At 36.1% G+C, this 19,957-nt stretch overlaps 1 protein-coding gene across 2 annotated transcripts in view; it reads left to right on the top strand.

Moving 5' to 3' along the window:
* Positions 1-19,957, top strand: part of C1H8orf74 (chromosome 1 C8orf74 homolog) — a 50,341-nt gene that overhangs the window by 4,860 nt on the left and 25,524 nt on the right. For both annotated transcript variants that reach the window (XM_056813710.1, XM_056813711.1), the window contains one exon: positions 5,627-5,819. In XM_056813710.1, the coding sequence (XP_056669688.1) occupies positions 5,627-5,819 (193 nt within the window). The remainder of the gene's footprint in view (positions 1-5,626; positions 5,820-19,957) is intronic.

Genomic DNA, 19,957 nt, shown 5'->3' with positions numbered 1-19,957 from the left:
AATTAAATACTAAAACAGAAATCTTAAACACAAAGGAGAGATTAATAATGAAAGTAAAAAACTAATAAATAAAAGTAGGAGCTGGTTTTATGAAAAAATATAATAGATAAACTATTGGTTTGATTTTTAAAAAGAAGAAAACTAAATTGCCAGTGTCAAAATTGAAAATGGCAAATACACCACTAATGGTGATGAAACTTTTTATGTGAAATTTATGACCTACTTTTTTTGGAAAATTTTTATTTGATTAATTAATTTAGAATATTTTCCCATGGTTACAGGATTCATATTCTTTTCCTCCCCTTCTTCCACCTCCCTCCAGTAGCCAATGAGCAATTCCACTGGGTTTTACATATGTCATTGATCAAGACCTATTTCCATATTATTAATATTTGCATCAGGGTGATGGCTTTGAGTCTACATCCCCAATCATATCCCCATCAACCCATGTGATCAGGCAGTTGTTTTTCTCCTGTGTTTCTGCTCCCACAGTTCTTTCTTTGAATGTGGATAGCATTCTTTCTCATAAGTCCCTCAGACTTGTCCTGGAGGATTGCGTTGCTGCTAGTAGAGAAGTCCATTACATTCAATTGTGCCAGTGTATCTGTCTCTGTGTATAAGATGTAATGTAGGTGAAATTAATGCAGTTGTTAAGAGTTATTTTGTCCAATTATATGACAGTAAAACTAAGCCAAATGGATGGATATTTGCAAAAGCATAAATTGACTGTATTAATAGAAGAGGAAATAGAATACATAAATAACTCTATCTTAGAAAAAGAAATAGATCAAACCAACAATGATCTCCCTGGGAAAAAAATCTTCAGGATGACATAGATTTACAAGTGAATTCTACTAAACATTTTGTGAGCAATTAATCTCAATACTATCAAAACTATTTGGGGGGAGGGGAAGAAAAAGAAGGAGCTCTATCAAATTCCTTCTATGATACAAATATGGGTTTGATACCCAAACCAGGGAGGGCAAAACCTGAAAGAAAACTATATTTTGCCTAATGAAAATTGGTGCAAAAAATGTTTTTAAATGTTAGCAAGGAGAGTACAGCAATATATCACAAATATATGTCATGATCAGGTGTAATGTATCAAGAATAAAATAAAAGAATACAGAGCTGGTTCATTTTCATGAAAATTATAAAAATCATATCATACCAAATCAGTAATAGAAACAACAATAATCATATGATTATATTAATAGATACAGGAAAAGGTTTTGAGAAAATGCAATAACCATTCCCAAAAAAAAAAAAGAAAAAAAAACCTTGGGAAACATAGGAACCAATGGTGCCTTTCTTAAATGATAAGTGGTATCTAAAACCAAGAGTAAGCCTTCTATAAATGTGAAAGAGCTAGATCAGGGGTGAAGCAAGAGTGTCCATTATCACCATTAAAATTCAGTATTGTGAATGCTAGCTATAGTGATGATAAGAAAAAGAAATTGAAGGAACAAAAATTTGCAACAAGCAAACAAAACTATCACTCCTTGTGGATAATATGATGGTTTAATTAAAGAACCCTGAAAAACTAGTTGAGTCATTCCCCAATTGACAAACGACAAAAAAAAATCAAAGGATGAGAAAAAGCAGTTTTCAAATGAAATCAGTGCTATCAATAATCATATGAAAAAATGTTCTAAATCCTTCTTGATTAGAAAAATACAAATTAAAATTTCACTGAGGAACCACCTCATATCTATCAGATTGGCCAATATAACAGTAAAAGAAAATGATAAATGTTGGGGAGAGTGTGGCAAAATTGGAACATATACGCATTGCTGGTAGAGCTATTAATTGATCCAACCATTTTGGAGTGCAATTTGGAATTATTGCCAAAGGATTATAAAACAACGCATGCCATTTGACCCAGTAAATACCACTACCTGGTCTGTATTCCCAGGAGATCAAAAAAGAGAGAGAGAGAGAGAGAGAGAGAGAGAGAGAGAGAGAGAGAGAGAGAGAGAGAGAGAGAGAGAGAGAGAGAGAGAGAGAGAAAGGACCTATTTGTATAAAAATATTTAAAACTGCTCTTTTGTGGTGGCAAAGAATTGGAAATTAAGGGGATGTCTCTCAATTTGGAGTAAGGTTGAACAAATTGTGGTATATGATGGTGATGAAATACTATTGTGCTGTAAGGAATGATGAACAGGATGATTTCAGAAAGAGCTGGAGAGACCTACATGAACTGATACAGAGTGAATTAAGCAGAACCAGGAAAACATTGTACACAGTAACAGCAATATTGTGGAATGATCAACTGTGATCGATTTGGCTACTATCAGTAGAATAATGATCCAGGACAATTCTGAGGGACTTTTGACAAAGAATATCATCCACCTCTAGAGAAAAAACTTTTGGAGTCAGAATGTAGATAAAAGCATATTATTTCTCATTTGTTTATTTGGGTTTATGTTTTGGGGTTTGGGTTTTATAAGATTATTCACAAAATGAACAATATAGAAAATTTTAAAATTAATTTAAAAACTAGTTGAAACAATTAACACTTTATCAAAGCTAGAGTACATAAAATATACCTACATAAATCATCAGAATTTTTATATATTATCAACAAAACCCCAAAGGAAGAGATAGAAAGAAATTTCATTTAAAATAACTACAGACAATACAAAATACCAAGGAATCTAGCTGCCAAAGCAAACCCAAGAACCATTTGAACTCAATTACAAAACACTCTTCACACAAATAAAGTCAGACCTAAACAACTGGAGAAATTTTCATTGCTAAGCCCATATAATAAAACCCACAATTTTACCTAAATAATTTCACTTACTCAGTGCCATACCAAACTACCAGAAAATATTTTGTAAAGCTAGAAAAATAATTTTAAAATGCATCTTCAGGAACAAAAGGTCAAGAATATCAAAGGAATTCATTAAAAATGTGAGGGAAAGTAGTTTAGCATTACAAGATTTCAAACTATATTACAATGTGTGATCACAAGAATGATTTGGCACTAATTAAGAAATAGAGCAGTGGATCAGTGGAATAGATTAGGTACACAATACACAATAGTAAATGACCATAGTAATCTAATGTTTGATAAACTTAGAGATCCAAGCTTTTGGGAATAAGAACTCACCACCTGACAAAAGGTGCTAGGAAAATCAGGAATAGTTTGATAGAACCAGGTAAAGAGTGACATTTAACACATATACAAAGAGCAGGTCAAAATAGGTACATGATTTACACATAAAGGGTGATATTGTAAGCAATTTAGGGGAGCATGGAAAATTTTACTTGCCAAATCTCTAGATAAGGAAAGAGTTTATGGCCAAGCAAGGGATAGAGAAGATTATAAGAAATAAAATGGATGATTTTGATTACATGAAGTTAAAAAGGTTTTGCACGAACAAAATTAATGCATGCGAAATTAGGAAAGCAGGAAATGGGGTGGTGGGAATTTACAATATTTCTCTGATACAGGTCTCATTTCTCAAATATATTCAAAACTTAATCAAATTTCTAAAAATAAGAGCCATTCTCCAGTTGATAAAGAGTCAAAGGATATGAACTGGCATAATATAAGAAAGCAAAGCTAATAATAGTCACATGAAAAAAGTGGTCTAAATCTCTACTGATTAGAGAAATTCAAATTAAAACATCTCTAAGATACTACCTCACATCTATCAGATTGGTTAACATGACAGAAAAGGAAATTATAAATTTCATCAAGGATATGGAAAAATGGACATATTAGTGCACTGTTGGAGTTGTGAATTGATCCAACCATTCTGGAGAACAATATGGAACCATATGACCAAAGAACTATTAAACTGTATATACACTCTGACCCGTCTATATCCCAAAGAAAAGGAAGGACAGATAGGCACAAAAATATTAGAAGTAGCTCTTTTTCGTGGTGTCAAAGAATTAGAGAATAAGGGGATGCCCATCAATTGGAGTATGGCTGAACAAGCTGTAGTAGTATGTAATTCTGATGGAATACTATTGTGCTATAAGAAATGATAAGCAGGATGGTTTATGAAAAAACCTAGGAAGACATGGGAACTGATGCAAAATAAAATGAGCAGAGCCAGGAGATCTTTGTACACAGTAACAGCCACATGGTACAGTAATCAACTCTGAATGACGTAGTATCAGTGATATAATGATCCAAGTCAATTGCAGTATACCCATGATGAAAAATGCCTTCTACCTCTAAATAAAGATCTGATAAACACTGAGGGCAGGTTTAAGCATATCGCCCCTTTCTTTATGTTTCTTGCTTTTTTAAGCAACATAGCTAATATGAAAATATGTTTTGCATGACTTACATAATTGATATATGGCTTGTCTTCTCAGTGGGGAATGGAGGGAGAGAACTTGGAACTCAATTTTAAAAAATAAATGCTAAAAAGAAATAAAAACAGAAAAAATTAACTATATAAACTCAAAATTAAATCATCTTTTTGTACAAGTTTAAAGTACCATAATATCAGTTACTTTTATTAATGTCATTCATTTGGATTAGTACACCATAAATTTCTACTGTAGTAAGCAATGAAAGAGTGCATTTGATTGAACAATTTCATTTAATTTAATTTAAACAATTAAACAATCCCATAATAACACTACTCAACATCAAAACTTTTTAAAAATGGAAATAGTTACATGAAAATTATCAAATAATTTGTAAACAAATGTCTGCACATTACCTGGTTTTATAACATAGGTGAGACTTGAATCCAATAAGAATGTCATTTAAAATGATAATAATATTTTATTATAAAATTAATGGTTTAATTTTAATGAAGTACCAGCTAGGAATATAATATGTGTAAATTATTTTTTGAAAATTGTGGAAGTATATGACTTTATTTTAAAAAGGGAGGCACTGCCACACAAAATGATGACAGCAAACATTTATATAATTCTTTAAAGTTTGCAAATCGATTTATATCCATTGTCACATTTAAAGCAAATGGTAGCCCAATTGTCCTAGCATCTGAAATTATACCATTGCAGAGACATTCCTTTAGTTAAATCACCTCTAGCCATTTCTATACTACTTTTTACTATTCAAACTTGTGTAAATTAACTTATACATTATTTTCTTTCATAGAAGTCTGCTGACATGGGCCACTGAGGAAAGGGGAATTTTGATAGGAAAGAAAAGAGACAAAATTTCAGAATATAAGAAAGAATTGGTTTGGGGCACCACAGTGGCTGTAGTGTGGTTGTCAGGCACTGTGTGAAGGAGGAGAGCCAAAAGAGATGAAAGGCAGCAGAAGACAATGGAAAGAATCCTAGATTTGGAATCCTTCAGCTTGGATTCAGATCTCAGTTCTGCCATTTGCCAAGGTCTATGTGACCTTGGGCACTTAATTTCTATGAACTTTAGTCTCCCTAATCTTTCAAAGAAGGGAAGTTGGATTAGATGATAGTAGAGGTCTCCATTTCTAATTTTATGACTCTAGAAGAGGGGCCAGAGAGTTGAGAAGAAAGGAACCAAGGATAAATATACAGTTGTAGCTAGGGTGGGCTCTGGTTACCAAGAGGGTCTCTGATGAGAGTCAGCATGAATAGGACGCAGCATGATGGCATTGCAATGTGGACGGGGCACTGAACTACCCGTGTTTTACCCCTCCAGAAGCAGGAAGGTCGAGAACTTCTGAGAAGGCTGACAAAATGGAAGGGCTTCGAAGAGATGAAAGAATCCCGGAAAAACATCTTACTTGATATCCTCTATGATGGCATTGTGTTTGCAGTAGAAAAAGGCTTCCCCTGGCCAGCAGTGGTAGAAGTTGCCAGATTCACAGAAGAACTGTTAGAGGAAACCAAAGGTATGGTTTGACGCCAATGAAGCTGACAAGGCACGTGGGCTATGCCTCCAGATAGGGGGACCAAATCTTGGTGCAAATTTATGCTATTAAGGCTTAAAATTCAATTATGGTTTAAAACTGCACTAAGACTTTTGAGGCATCGATCAGACTTAGAGGAAAGTCATCAGAAAGCAAGGCTATGCACTTGAGAGCTATACTTACTCTCTCTTAAAATCTACTTCCCTTACCAGTCTTTTATGACTACCTCCCACTCCCAACCCTCTGCCCAGAGACCTCAGTCCAAGTTCCTGGGGCTGCCATGCTTGTCATCAAATATCCTAGCATTGCAGGGCCAGTCTGGTGCCCACTTAGGAAACTGTTTCTTTTCCAACGCATTCCAGATCACAGACAGCACCAAGCTGGTCATACCAGGGAAACTATGCTGCTTGCTTGTCTGCTGATAATCCTTGAGGTCATCAAACATTCCTGAAACAGATCATAAATTATGTTATCACTTCTTGGTCTCCAATTTGCTTTGATAACCTTCACAGAATATTGGAATAAGCCTTTCCTGGCTTTGTCACTAACTAGCTATGTGACCCTGGACTGAGTTATCTAACTTTCCTTGGACCTCTGTGTCTTCATCTATAAAAAGAAGAGATGGCCTTCCATCTCTCTATTCCAATCTCTGGTCCTTCCGCTGACAGAAAAGTCTAATAATTTTGTGACTTTAATGGGACTAGGGAAGAATAACCCACTTTCTTTTATTCATATAAAAAAGGAGAAAGGATAAGAGGCAAAGCTAAGTGCCTCAGAGGATTGAGAACCAGGCCTAGAAGCAGGAGATGCTGAGTTCAAATGTGACCTCAGATGTGTCTGGCTGTGCAATTCTGGGCAAGTCTCTTGTCTAGCCTATACTGTTCTTCTGCCTTGGAAATAATGCTCAGTATTGATTCTGAAGCAGAAAAGATGGCTTTTTTTAAAGGAGAAGAATAAACAGGTTGTAGAAACTTGGATAGATTGTTCTACCTTTATTTATCAGTTAAATGCAGTCATCTTGTTTATTAAATCTTTACTGAGCACCTTGTCTATATTAAGTACCCAGGTAGACCACTCTGAGAAAACCAAAAATGTTTCCCTATCATAAGTTTAGAATTTTATAAAAAAATTGTATGCCAATGAAGGATACATTGATGTAGTCAAGAGTTCAAAGTAGGGGAAGATCACTACAGGCTAGCAAATTCTGGAATAGCCTCCTAGAGAAGGTAGAAATTAAACTGGGCACCCAGGATAGGTTAGGACTTAGTAGACTAGGAAGAAAGGAAGGAATTTACCAGGCATCAGGAACATCCTAAACAAAGGCTATTGTCAGGAAGGAGCTTGGCTTATGAAGGGAATAGTGAAGAAGTAGCAGGAGGGAGGGAGGTAAAAAGGTAGGCAAGAACCATATTGTGGAAGTGCAGGATAGAAACCTGAACCCAAGAGGAATGTTGGTGGTTGTCTAATAACCTGCTCTGGGAGTTAGGGGTATGGGTGGGGGAATTGACATATAGAACATACTTTTAAAAATATAATTTATTTCATGAAATATTTCCCAACTACATGTAAGTATTTTTAATATTCATTTTTTTAATTTTGAGTTCCATTTCACCCTCTCTCTTTCCCCATCCCTTGTAAAGCAAGCAATATGGTGCTATAAATTATACATATAAATTCATGCAAAACATATTTCCACATTAGCCATGTTACAAAAGAAAAAACACACCTACATAAAAATCAAGAAGAATAACAAAGGTAAAAAATGTATGCTTCAATCTCTATTCAGAATTCATCAGTTCTCTCTCTAATCTCTCTCTCTCTCTCTCTCTCTCTCTCTCTCTCTCTCTCTCTCTCTCTCTCTCTCTCTCTGTAGTATTTTTCATCATGAGTCCTTTAGGATGATGAAAAATGTGTCCTGTAGGACACATTTTAAAATCCAATCTGCATTGTTAATATCTTCTCCATCACTTTCTTAAATCAAGACAATCAACAAAACAATAAATTGAGCCCTGGTTTGAAGTGTTTGCAGTTTTCCGAGGTGTAAAGACATACTGAAAAGTTATCAAGAACCAATTCAAAATGGTGCCCCATTTGCACCACACAACACTCCTCAGAAAGTAACTAGGAACCTAATTTCCATTATATTTAGTAGCGAACCAAGACCGGTGGAAAGAATGTTACTAGGTAATGGTCCATTAAGTTTCTTTCAGAGCTAATATCTCAGGGTTCCAGAATGCCAATCTCCTTGATCCCAGGAAGCCACCAACCTTAAATGGCTCAATTTCTCTTCCTTCCCATCAGTGCCATCCGTGCCCATCCAAACCTACTTCTATATACCCCCCAAAAGAAAAAAAAATGTGTCTTTCATTTCAAAACAAGTCGATAAACTTGGGCTTTGGATGATCCCTCTTCACAATTTAAATTGTCACAGGCAGAGAGGGTGGAGGCTGTTATTGAAAGTGTCAATCTGGTTGTGGTCTGCACCTGCTGCCAAGCACCATCCTGGCCAAATCACCAAGGTCCTATTTATTTAAGAGCTTATTGAGTTAGTTCAAGTCATAGAGGTGTGTCCCAGGAGCTTACCTAACAAAGCTGACAGCTGGCTTTTCCAGACATCTCAGCACTGAGGAGGAAAGCAGAAAGCACAAGTGAAACAAGAAGCAAGATCAGGAGTCAGGAAGCAGTTACTGTTGTCTCCTTTGTGAGCAAGCAAGCAAAAAGCATTTCTGAAGGGGTCTGCTAGGTGGCAGGTACTGTGCTAAAGCTCCTGGGGATACACGTTCAAAGGATGAAATAATCCCTGCTCTTAAGGAGCTTATGAGCTAATGGGGGAGAAGACAAGCACACACACACACACACACACACACACACACACACGGATCCCATATCTATTCAATGAAAAAAAAAAAGAAAGAAAGATAGTAACTAAATAAAAGGTACTTTGGGAAGGATATTCTTAGCTCCTTGAGAGCAGGGACTGGCGTTGCCATTCATTGTATGCTCAGAGGTTAGTACAATGCTTACTAAATAATAGGAGCTTAATAAATGTTTATTGATAGAATGACAAGATGAGGAGCTTTTTCATTTTTCTTCTAAGAATTTTTTTTGGAATCTCCTCTTCCCTGGAGAATGTATCCCTGAAAGCCTTTAAAATAGTAATACCTAGGGACAGGTAAGTAGCACAGTAGAGTAGCAGGACTAGAATCAGAAAGTCTTGGGTTCAAATGTGACATCAATCACTTCCTAGCTGTGTCACTCTGGACAAGTTACTTAATCACAATTGCCTAACCCTTCCTTCCCTTCTGTCTTAGAATTGATACTAAGGCAGAAGGTAAGGACTTAAAATAATAATAGCTAACATTTATGCAACATTTTACAAATACTGTCTCATTTTTTTTCCTCACAACAATCAAGAGAGGGAGAGGTCTATTATTATCTCCATTTTGCAGAGAGAGAAACTGAGGCAGACAGATTACATAATTTACCCAAGGTCACAAAACTAGTCAGTGCCAAAGGCAAGATTTGAATTCAGATCTTGTTTTTTTCAAATCTAAGTCCCTAGCCACTGCACCACCTACCTATCACTTCCAATAACACTTTTTTTTTCTGTTAGTGGGGAGATCCAGTCATTCTTCTCAATCCCATTTTCTTGTCACTTTTCCATATAGAACATCAATGAAAAACAATATAAATGTGAGTTATTGCCAAATGGAAGTGGATTAATTTACTCAACAAGCATTAATTATGTCCTTTAGGTGCTAGGTCCTGGAAAAAACCATTCATATGTAGATCATATGTAGAGAAGTTCATACAAAATGGATATTTAAAAAAAAAGCATCACTTCCACATTGTGGCTTTCCCCAGTGTGGTTTTGTCATGTTGTGGGTCAGCATAAGAAATTAAAGGTGAATTTGGGGAAGTTTTGGGGAAGCTACAGATAACAGGTGAAGGCCAGTAGATGACACAGAAAAATTTTAGAAACTCAGAAATGCATAAAATATATGGGTAGTATTGTATAACCACAACATATTTTAATACTATAAATACAGATTTCTTTTTTTTTTTAAGTTAAACTAAGTAAAAAAATTCGGTTTGTAATAGAATGTGAAAGCCCAAAGATGACATACAAAGCTAGAATGGTAGGGATATCTTTAAAAGTTTGGAAACTCAGAGATGCACAAAATGTGTATACATTTATGTATAATTTTATAATAAAACATTATAAACACCCCATGAAAGAAAAAAGCAAAAGAAAAAATTCAGATTTCTTCTCTGGCATGAGGGAAGAGCCAAAAAATTTTATGAAGAGTTTCTAGATATTGTGGAGTGCTGTAACCCTAATCCCTGCAACATGGAAAGTATATCTGTATATTGCAATTGGAGGGAAAGGATTAGCAGATGGAAGGACCAAGATGAATCTCACAAAGTGGGTGGACCATTGAAGAAAGAAGTCAGAAATTTTAAGAGATAGGGTTGAAAAGTGAGAGAATTCCCAGCATAGACTCTGCAAAGGGGGATATAAGATGGAAAGACTGTCTTGCAGTTAAAAAGGAGTGAAGGGCACCTTTTCTCTTCCTCGTAGATCTAGAATTCAAAGTCACTTGCTATCTTACCTTCTCCTTCTAGATAAAGGGAGAGAATTCATGACAGTGTAGATATTTGTAAATTTTTTTCTAAACCTTGAAGTGCCATAAATTCTAGTTATTTTTATTTTTGATCACATCCAATTACTCAGGATAGGATAAAAGAGAAACTGAGCAAAGTGAATGGATAAAAGACCAGGGAGAACAGAAGCACCTATGAGAAGGTCTAGGTAAGAATTTTTTTTATCCTTCTAGAGGGAAGTGAGCCTATAGAATGGGATCCCTGAGATCAATCAGGAAACATTTATTAAACAGCTACTACACATCAAGCAGTGGAGAGAGAAGCACAAAGAATGAAAGGATCCTCATTTTTAAGGATTTTGAGTTCTATTGAGGGGAGACAATGTGTACATTTATTAGTATGTTCAAAATTAATTCAAAATTAATACAAGGTCATTTGAGACTGTCAGCTCCTCTGTAGGAGGAGGCTATAGATGAATGAAAAGCTGAAAAGCAAACAGGAATTCCCAGCTATAAATGTATCCACATCTTCAAGAAATCATCTCTTTGACCTCATTGCCTACAGGCTATCCTGGATCTCTGAGAGATTGTCCAAGAAGAATTTGCTCACAACTTCTTCCCCAGTAACCTATTCTAGTATATTTCAAGCCTTAGTCAAGTTCAGTCATGTATTACCTGTCATGTTCTCTCCTGTATCAAGTCCTGTTTCCTTTGCTGAGTATTCAAATTGGAAATCTTGAATTGTCCAAATGGAAAGTAGCCAGTCACCATACTCTGGCTGGCAACTCAACTGCATATACCTGAATTCATTCTTCAACCTATTCTTTCCTAGGAGGACCATGCTAGTAATTTTAGCTTTTCCCTGTAGAAAAAGCTTCACACAATGATCTATTTTAGGCTTCTGCTCTTGAACCTACTTAAATTGTTCATATAACCCAAAATAAGATCATGTAAGTTTCCACAATAAATTTCTGAAATATAAGCAGCAGAGAACTAGCCTTGGAGTCCTGAAGGCCTGGGTTCAATTCTGTTCTTAACACATACCAGTTATGTAGCACATTACTTAACTTCTCAATGATTCCAAACAAACTTGGTTCTGTAAATCACAGAAGATTGTTGGTGGAGAGAATTTCCCCACTGGGAGTTCTTTGAATTGATGAAATCAAGGATTCAGTCTAAAAAAATTGATTTCTTCAGAGATGGATGAAATTTTGAGAATTCCGATGCAGAAATTCTGAATCAAAAATAAACTATGAGGGGGGAAGATATGTAGCACAGTGGACTAGAGCCAGACCCAGAGATGGGAGGTCCTTGGTTCAAATCTGGTCTCAGACACTTCATAACTGTGTGTCCCTGGGCAAGTCACTTAACTTCTATTGCCTAGCCCTTAACTCTCTTCTGCCTTGGAACCAATACCTACTATTGATTCTAAGACAGAAGTTAAGGGTTTTAAAAAAAAATTTAGTAAGTAGAAGCAGGAAGACAATGCTATGATTACATCAATATAAATAGAAATGAAAACAAAAAATCCTGAAAATGTTTAATTATAATAATCACTGTTTATATAATGGATGGGGGCAGATAATTTGGTGGCTCAGTAGATAGAGAATCAGGCCTAAAGGTGAGAGGTCATGGTTCAAATCTGGCCTCAGACACTTCCTAGCTGTGAGAATCTGGACAAGTCACTTAACCTCTGTCTAACTCCATTTAATCAACTGTAAAATGGCTTAAGAAGCTTCTAGCTCTCAGGGTTATAGAAAGGAGCAAAAAGATGAAATAAGACATTTCATTAAAAAGTGAAACAGTCCCAGCCCTCAAGAAACTTCCATTCTAGTTTGGTGAAATATTATGGACATAGGTAAGTAAATAGAAATATATAATATTTAGAGAGGGGCATTAGTAACAGTAGAACAGGAGTAACTTTGTGTAGGACAATAGCCAATCGCTGACTGAGCCCTGAAGGAAGAACAGGATACTGAGGGGCATGGGTGAAGAGGAAGAACATTTCCGACATGGGCAACAGCCCTGTGCAAAGTCACAGGGATGGGACATGAAATGTTATAAATGAGCAACAAGTCTGTCCATTTGACTGGAATGCAGAAATGAATGCAGTTTGAATGCAGTAAGCCCTGGCAAGGAAAGTAGGAGCTGACTGTGAAGGGCTTTAAATACCCAAGAGAGGACTTTGTATTTTATCTGAGAAGCAAAGAGGAGACACTGGGACTTCTTAAGCATGCGCTTTAAGAGTATGAATTTAATTAATTAATTAATTAAGAGGAGAGGAGAGGAGAGGAGAGGAGAGGAGAGGAGAGGAGAGGAGAGGAGAGGAGAGGAGAGGAGAGGAGAGGAGAGGAGAGGAGAGGAGAGGAGAGGAGAGGAGAGGAGAGGACCCACTGCAGTGCCTTGGAGAAGAGTCACACATAGGGGAAAAACATGAATGATCCAGCAAAGTAGACTGATAAGGAGCAGCCAGACAGATAGGAGGAGAAATGTGAGAATGCATTGTCATGAAAACTCAAAAGACAGTATGCAGCAGGGAGTGATAAACCATGTCAAATATTATAGAGAGGTCAATAAAGATAAGGACAAAGATGATGTCATCAGGTTTTGTTATTAAGAGGTTACCAGTGACTTTTGAGAGAGCAATTTTAGTTCAGATTGCAAGGGCTTAAGGAGTAAGAGGGAGATAAGAAAAGAAGATATTTTTTAAAATGAAACTAAAATTTTTTTTGAGAATTAAAATCTATTTTCTCTCCTTCCCACTCGTTGAAAAAGAAAGAAAAACAAAACTCTTATAGCAAATATGCATAAGCATGTAAAACAAATTCCTACACTGACCACGTTCAAAAACTGTTTCAGTCTGCACTCTAAAGTTCATCTCTTTTTTCAGAAGATAAGCAGTGTGTTGCTTCCTGGATCTCCTGGAATTTTGGTGGTCATTGCATTGATCAGAGTTCTTAAGTCTTTCAGAGCTGTTTGTCTTTACAGTTGTCGTTATTATGTAAAACTGTCCTTTTGGTTCTGTTCACTTCTTGCTCCACAAATTCATTCAAATTTTCTAAGGTATCTCTGAAATCATTCTCTCTCTCATTTCTTATGGGAAAATGGTATTCCTTTCCATTCATACACCACAATTTATTCATTCATTCATTCCCCAGTTGTTGATGGGTACTCTCTTAGTTTCCAGGTCTTTGCCAACATAAAAAATAGTTCTGTAAGTATTTTTGTATATATGAGTCCATTTCCTTTTTCTGATTAGATTTTTTCTAAGAACTTGGCTATAAAACAGAGGACAGGTATAGAACAGTAAATCAAAAGGAAGAGAGAGTCAAGTGGAAGATTTGAGTGGTTTTTTTGTAAGATAGGGAAACGCACAACAAAAGATTATAGTAACCTTGTATTTGACAAAAGTATAGATCCAGGCTATTGGGATAAGAAATTATTGTTTGGTAAAAATTGCTGAAACAGCTAGAAAGTAGTTTGGCAGAAACTAGACATAGACCAATATCTTACACTATTCACTAAGATAAGATAAAAATGGATAAATGGTCTAGACATAAAAGGAGACATCATAAGCAAATCAAAAGAATAGGGAACAGATTACCTATCAGATTTATGGCTAGGAGAAGAATTTATGAGTGAACAAGAGATGGAGAGCATTGTGAAAGGTAAAATGAATCATTTTAGTACATTAAACTGAAAATTTTTTGTACAAATAAAATAAATGCTGCCAAGATTAGAAGGAAAGCAGAAAATTAGGGAAAATATTTCAGTCTCTCAGAAAGAGGTCTCACATCTAAAATATACAGAGAATATTGTCAAATTTATAGGAATAAGAGCCACCCCTAACTGGTAACAAAAGATATATGCATATTTTGAATGAAGAAATCAAAGCTATACATGGGTACATAAAAAAATGTCCTAAGTCACTCTGGATTTAGTAATTTAGCAATGCAAATCAAAATAATTCTGAAGTATCATCTCACACTCATTAGATTGGCTAAAATGACAAAAGTGGGAAATGACAAATATTGGAGGGATTATGGAAAAGTGGGGACACTAATATACTGTTGGTGGAATTGTGAACTGATCCTGCTATTCCGGAGTACAATCTTGAATTTTACCCAAAAATCTCTAGAATTGTATATGTGGGTCTATTTCCTAAGGAAATCAGGGAAAAAGAAAAAGAAGTTATATATTCCAAAATATTTATAGTAGCTCTCTTTTTAGTGGCAAAGAACTGGAAATCAAGGACATATCCATCAACTTAGGAATGGTTAAACAAATTGTGATATATGATTATAATTGAATACTACTGGGCCATAAGAAATGATGAGCATTTTTTTAATTTGGAAAGAATTATATGAGATAATGAGGAGTAAAACAAATAAAACCAAAAGAATATTATATGCAACTACAGCTTTAATATTTGAAGAAAAATTGCAAATGTTTACCTCCAAAGAATGAACTGAGAAATAGAAACACGAAAGATGTTATATATACATATCTGTTTGTCAGATAATGCCTTTTGTGTTGTGGGGAGTAGAAGGAAAGGATGAGATATCTGGAAGTAAATTCTATGACATAGAATTGATATTATATGTATTAATTTTGTATTATATATTTTAAAAGATAGGGGACAAAAAATTGTGAGCGGGTTAAATTTTTTGTAAATTTGGAAGACCTATATAAAATAATGAAGAGCAAAATGAGCAGAACCAAGAGAATGTTATATACAGTTCACAGAATTAATATTTGGAGACTAACTTGTGAATATCCACCTCCAGAGAAAGAACTGATAAATAAAAACATAAAAGACATAATTGGTATCTATATCTATATAGCTGTTGTTATTGTTGTTGAGCGATACCTTCTATGGTCCAGGGAGGAGAAGAAGGGGATGAGATGCCTAGAAATGTTAATGTAACCAACAAAAAAATTATTTTTAAAGGATGGGGTAGATTAGAACATATTTATAGGCATCAGGGAAATAGATAATGATTCAAGCATCTAAAGCCCTGGACCATGGACAGAAAGAAGATGAGCATAACCAAGGGCTACATACTGGGTACCAAAAGAGATGAAAGTAGCAAAGATTGGGATTTAGTAGTGGAAACTGGCTCTACTCATGGGATCACACACACACACTTTCAGTGCCTCTGGATAGTCTGGGGGGTGGTGGAAGATGAGAAGATGAGTAAACTTTAATTCTACATGTGACTCAGATGGATTCTGGATGAGGGTAGGGGGAATAATATATAATAGTAAAAGGAGTCATAAGATTAGACCTGGAAGGGACTTTAGCAGTTATCTAGTACAACCCCATAATTTGACAGATGAGATAGATAGCTGGGACACTTAGTCACTCAGGAGTAAAGACTGGAACCCAGATACCATCGCTCCAAATAGAGAACTAATTTTACTCAACCTCCCTGGATTCCCCTAGGCTATGTTACTGTTTGCTATATTTCTTTGTGAACATGGGCAAATCATTTCACATCTTTGAGTCCCTGTTTCTTCATCAATAAACAAATGTAGAGCATAAGGCACCTGGGGTATGAAGAGCAGCAGAACCTTAAATTTTGGAGAGGGAAGGGAAGATTACTATTAAGTGCCTACTGTGTGCCAGGCTCTGAGCTAAGCACGTTATGAATATTGTGTCATTTGATCCTCAAACAACCTTAGGAATAGGTGCTATTATTATTTCCATTTAAAATTAAGGGAAACTGAGGCAGTGTATAAGTGAATTGCCCAGGGTTACAAAGCTAGGAACTAGTAACATAGCTGGGACTGAATTTGTTTGGGGTGGGCTGAACCTTTTACCTTCTTTCTTAGTATTAATTCTAAGACAGAAGAGAGGCAAAGGTTAGGCAATAGGAGTTAAGTGACTTTCCCAGTCACACAGCTAGGAAGAGATGAAGCTGGATTTGAACTTAGGTCTTTCTATTTCTAAACCCTACATTCAAAACCTAGCTATATGACCTTAGAGAAGTCAATGTACTTCTCTCTATGTCAGCTTCCACAAAATAAGGTTGATAAAATATTGCCTTCTTCATATGGCAGTGCTTTGTAAACCTTAAGGTACTATATAAACACCAGCTATTATTATCTATGAAAAGAGAGGGTTGGATTAAACTTCTAAAGTTCCTTCCCACTTGAAGAATTTTATGAATCATACCACACACACACGTAACCTTAGAGCTATTTTTTATTCCTCCTTGTTCATTCCTCTGAATCCAATCAGTTACCAAGTTCCATCAGTCCCATCTGTGTATTATCTCCCAGATTCAATCTCTCCTCTCCATCCCCAGTGCCACCACCTTAGCCTAGGCACTCATGACTTCATGCCTAGATTACTAAGACAAATTCTATCTGTCTGCCCTGCCTTCAGGCCTTCCCTGAGCCAATCCAATCTGATTCTGGGATGAAGCTTTCTCAAACGTTATTTCTTTTTTAACATTCTTTTCTTTTAAAAAATTTTGATCTCCAAATTCTCTTCCTCCCACCTGCCTCTGCCCTATCCACTGAGAAGGCAAGCGAAATGATATTAATTATGTATGCATGTGAAATCATGCAAAACATACTGCCATATTAGTCATATCAGCAAAACAAAGCAAAAGAAAGCAAGAAAAGTATGCTCCAATTTGCACTCTGAGTTCATTAATTCTTTCTCTGGAGGCAGATCACATTTTTTTTTTTAATCATGAATCCTTTCTAAGTATCTTGGATCACTGTATTGAGCAGAGTAGCCAAGTCTTTCAAAATTGATCATCATTACAACATTGCTGTTACAGTACACAATGATCTCCCAGGTCATCTCACCTCACTTTTCATCAGTTCATGTAGATCTTGCCATATTTTTTCTGCAATCACCCCTGTCATCATTTCTCATAGCATAATAGAATGCCACAATAATCGTGTGTCCATGACTTGTTCAGCTATTCTGCAGTTGATGAATATCCCCTCAACTTCCAATTCTTTGATAGCCCCCAAAGAGCTACTATGAATATTTTGTGCACATTGGTCATTTTTCTGTTTTCTTTGATTTCTTTAGGGTATAGACTGATTAGTGGTATTGCTGGGTCAAAGAGTATGCACAGTTTTATAGTCCTTTGGGCATACCTCCAAATTGTGTTCCAGAATGGTCAGATCAGTTTACAACTCCACCATCAGTTTATTAGTATATTTATTTTTCCTCATCCCCTCAAGGATTTGTATTTTCTGATAGCTATGAGGTGATACCTCATAGTTGTTTTAATTTGCATTTCTCTAATCAAGAGAAATTTAGAATAGTTTTACCTGACTATAGATATCTTTGATTTCTTTTTCTGAAAACTGCCTATTCATATCCTTTAACCAATTATCAGTTTGAGAATAACTTATATTTTTATAAATTTGAATCAGTTCCCTATATATTTGAGAAATGAGATCTTTTTCATAGGCAATTGTTATACATTTTTGGATACTATTTCACTGTCTATGGTTCCTTTTCGCAAAATGTAGTTTCCCTGATTATCTCTTTTAATTAGATCTATTTTTTATTTTTCTTTGTCTTGGATCATGATTGCTACCCCTGCCTTTTTTACCCCAGTTGAAGTATAATAGGTTCTCCTCCAGCCCTTAATTTTAATTCTGAGTGTGTCTTTCTTTCTCAAGTGTACCTCTTGTGAATGATGTACATTGAGTTCTTCTGGGAGTGGTGTAAGTCTTTCGGGGCAGTTATAACCTAACCCTGAGAGGGTATTCACATTGATGTCAACACCAGTGAATTGAGAAAAAAAAAAAAACCCTTAATCCTTACTACTCCTATAGCATACTTACCACTTTCCCAAGATCACCTCAAGGCTGTGGCAGACACCCATCAAAGAGTGGGCTTTGTAAGGGGTACTGACTGGTAAGTAAGAGCTCCACCTCCTCTTTCTCATTTTGGATAGGAAAGAATGAGTTGCACAAGATACGTAGGTATGGATGGTTTATGGCAGATTGCCAATCTAATTACATTATCATTCGCCTCAAGTTCAGCCCTCTTCCAAACTTCCTTCTTACTGTCACGCGTACAAAGAAAAACAAATATTAAATAATCCAAGGAAGAGAAGAATTTTAGAGACTGGGTAGGGGTGTCAGAAAAGGCTTTTCAAATGTCAGTGGTACAGAGAAACAGAGATGGGAGAGTGCCTCCCAGGCATGAGGAGCAGCTTGGGTGAATGCTTGGAGACAGAAGACAAAACACTGAGTTTAGGAAATAGTAATAAATCCACTTTGGTTGGATCATGGAGGAGGGAGGGGAAAAGAAAAGGGGAAATAGTGCTCAAAAGGTTGGTTGGAGCCAGGTTATAGAGAACTTTAAAGGCAGGCTAAGAAGCATATGGTTTATATTAGAAGAATAAAAGTCAAGTCAAGTAAGGGTTTTGCAATAGAGGAGTAACATGACATGATCAGATTTGAGTCATAAGAAAATCACTTTAGTAGCTGAGTAGAAAATGGATGGAAGAGGGGAAAGTCAGAGCATAGGGACTCTGAGTAGGAGGCTATTAAAGCAGTTCAGGTGAAAGGTAATGGGGACCCAAACAAGGATGGCTACTGTGGGAGTAAAGGAAAGGGAATTGATGAAAGCAATCTTATAGAGAGAGAATCAACAGACCATGGCAACCTAGTGGATAAAAAAATAAGAGGAGTCAAGTATGATTCAAGGTATCTTGAAAATTGGGTGCCTGGGGTAGAGAGGACGTTTGGAGAAGTACAAGATAATGTCCTCAACTAAAATAGAGGGGGAAGTGGGAATAGCTGGGTAGCTCAGTGGATTGAGAGTCAGCTCTAGAGAGGTCCTAGGTTCAAATCTGGCCTCAGATACTTTTCAGTTGTGTGACCCTGGGCAAGTCACTTGACCCCCGTTGCCTAGCACTTACTACTCTTCTGCCTTGGAACCAATATATAGTATGGATTCCAAGATGGAAGGTAAGGGAAAGAAAGAAAGGAAGAAAGAAAGGAAGAAAGGAAGAAAGAAAGGAAGAAAGAAAGAAAGAAAGAAAGAAAGAAAGAAAGAAAGAAAGAAAGAAAGAAAGAAAGAAAGAAAGAAAGAAAGAAAGAAAGAAAGAAAGAAAGAAAGAAAGAAAGAAAGAAAGAAAGAAAGAAAGAAAGAAAGAAAGAAAGAAAGAAAGAAAGAAAGAAGGAACGAAAGGGAAAGAAAGAAAGAGAGAGAGAGAGAGAGACAGAGAGAGAGAGAGAGAGAGGTAAATAATTAGATAGATAAATAAAATAGAGGGGGAAGCAAGGTGGCTTGGGGGATCAAGAGCCACACCTAGAGAAGAGAGATCCTGGGTTCAAATATGACCTCAGATACTTCCTAGCTATGTGACTCTTAACTCCCATTACCTACCCTTTACCACTCTTTGGCCTTGGAACCAATTCACAGTGTTGTTTCTAAGATTGGGAGATAAGGTGTTTGTTTTTTTTTTTTAATAGAAAAGTTTTCGGGAACTGAGGGTTTGGGGAAGTAGAAGATAATGAGTCCCATTT

The sequence above is a fragment of the Monodelphis domestica genome, chromosome 1, assembly GCF_027887165.1.
Source record: "Monodelphis domestica isolate mMonDom1 chromosome 1, mMonDom1.pri, whole genome shotgun sequence".
In the NCBI taxonomy this organism is placed as follows: Eukaryota; Metazoa; Chordata; class Mammalia; order Didelphimorphia; family Didelphidae; genus Monodelphis; species Monodelphis domestica.
The sequence above is the reverse complement of the archived record's forward strand: the minus strand, read 5'-3'. Positions and strand labels throughout refer to the sequence as shown.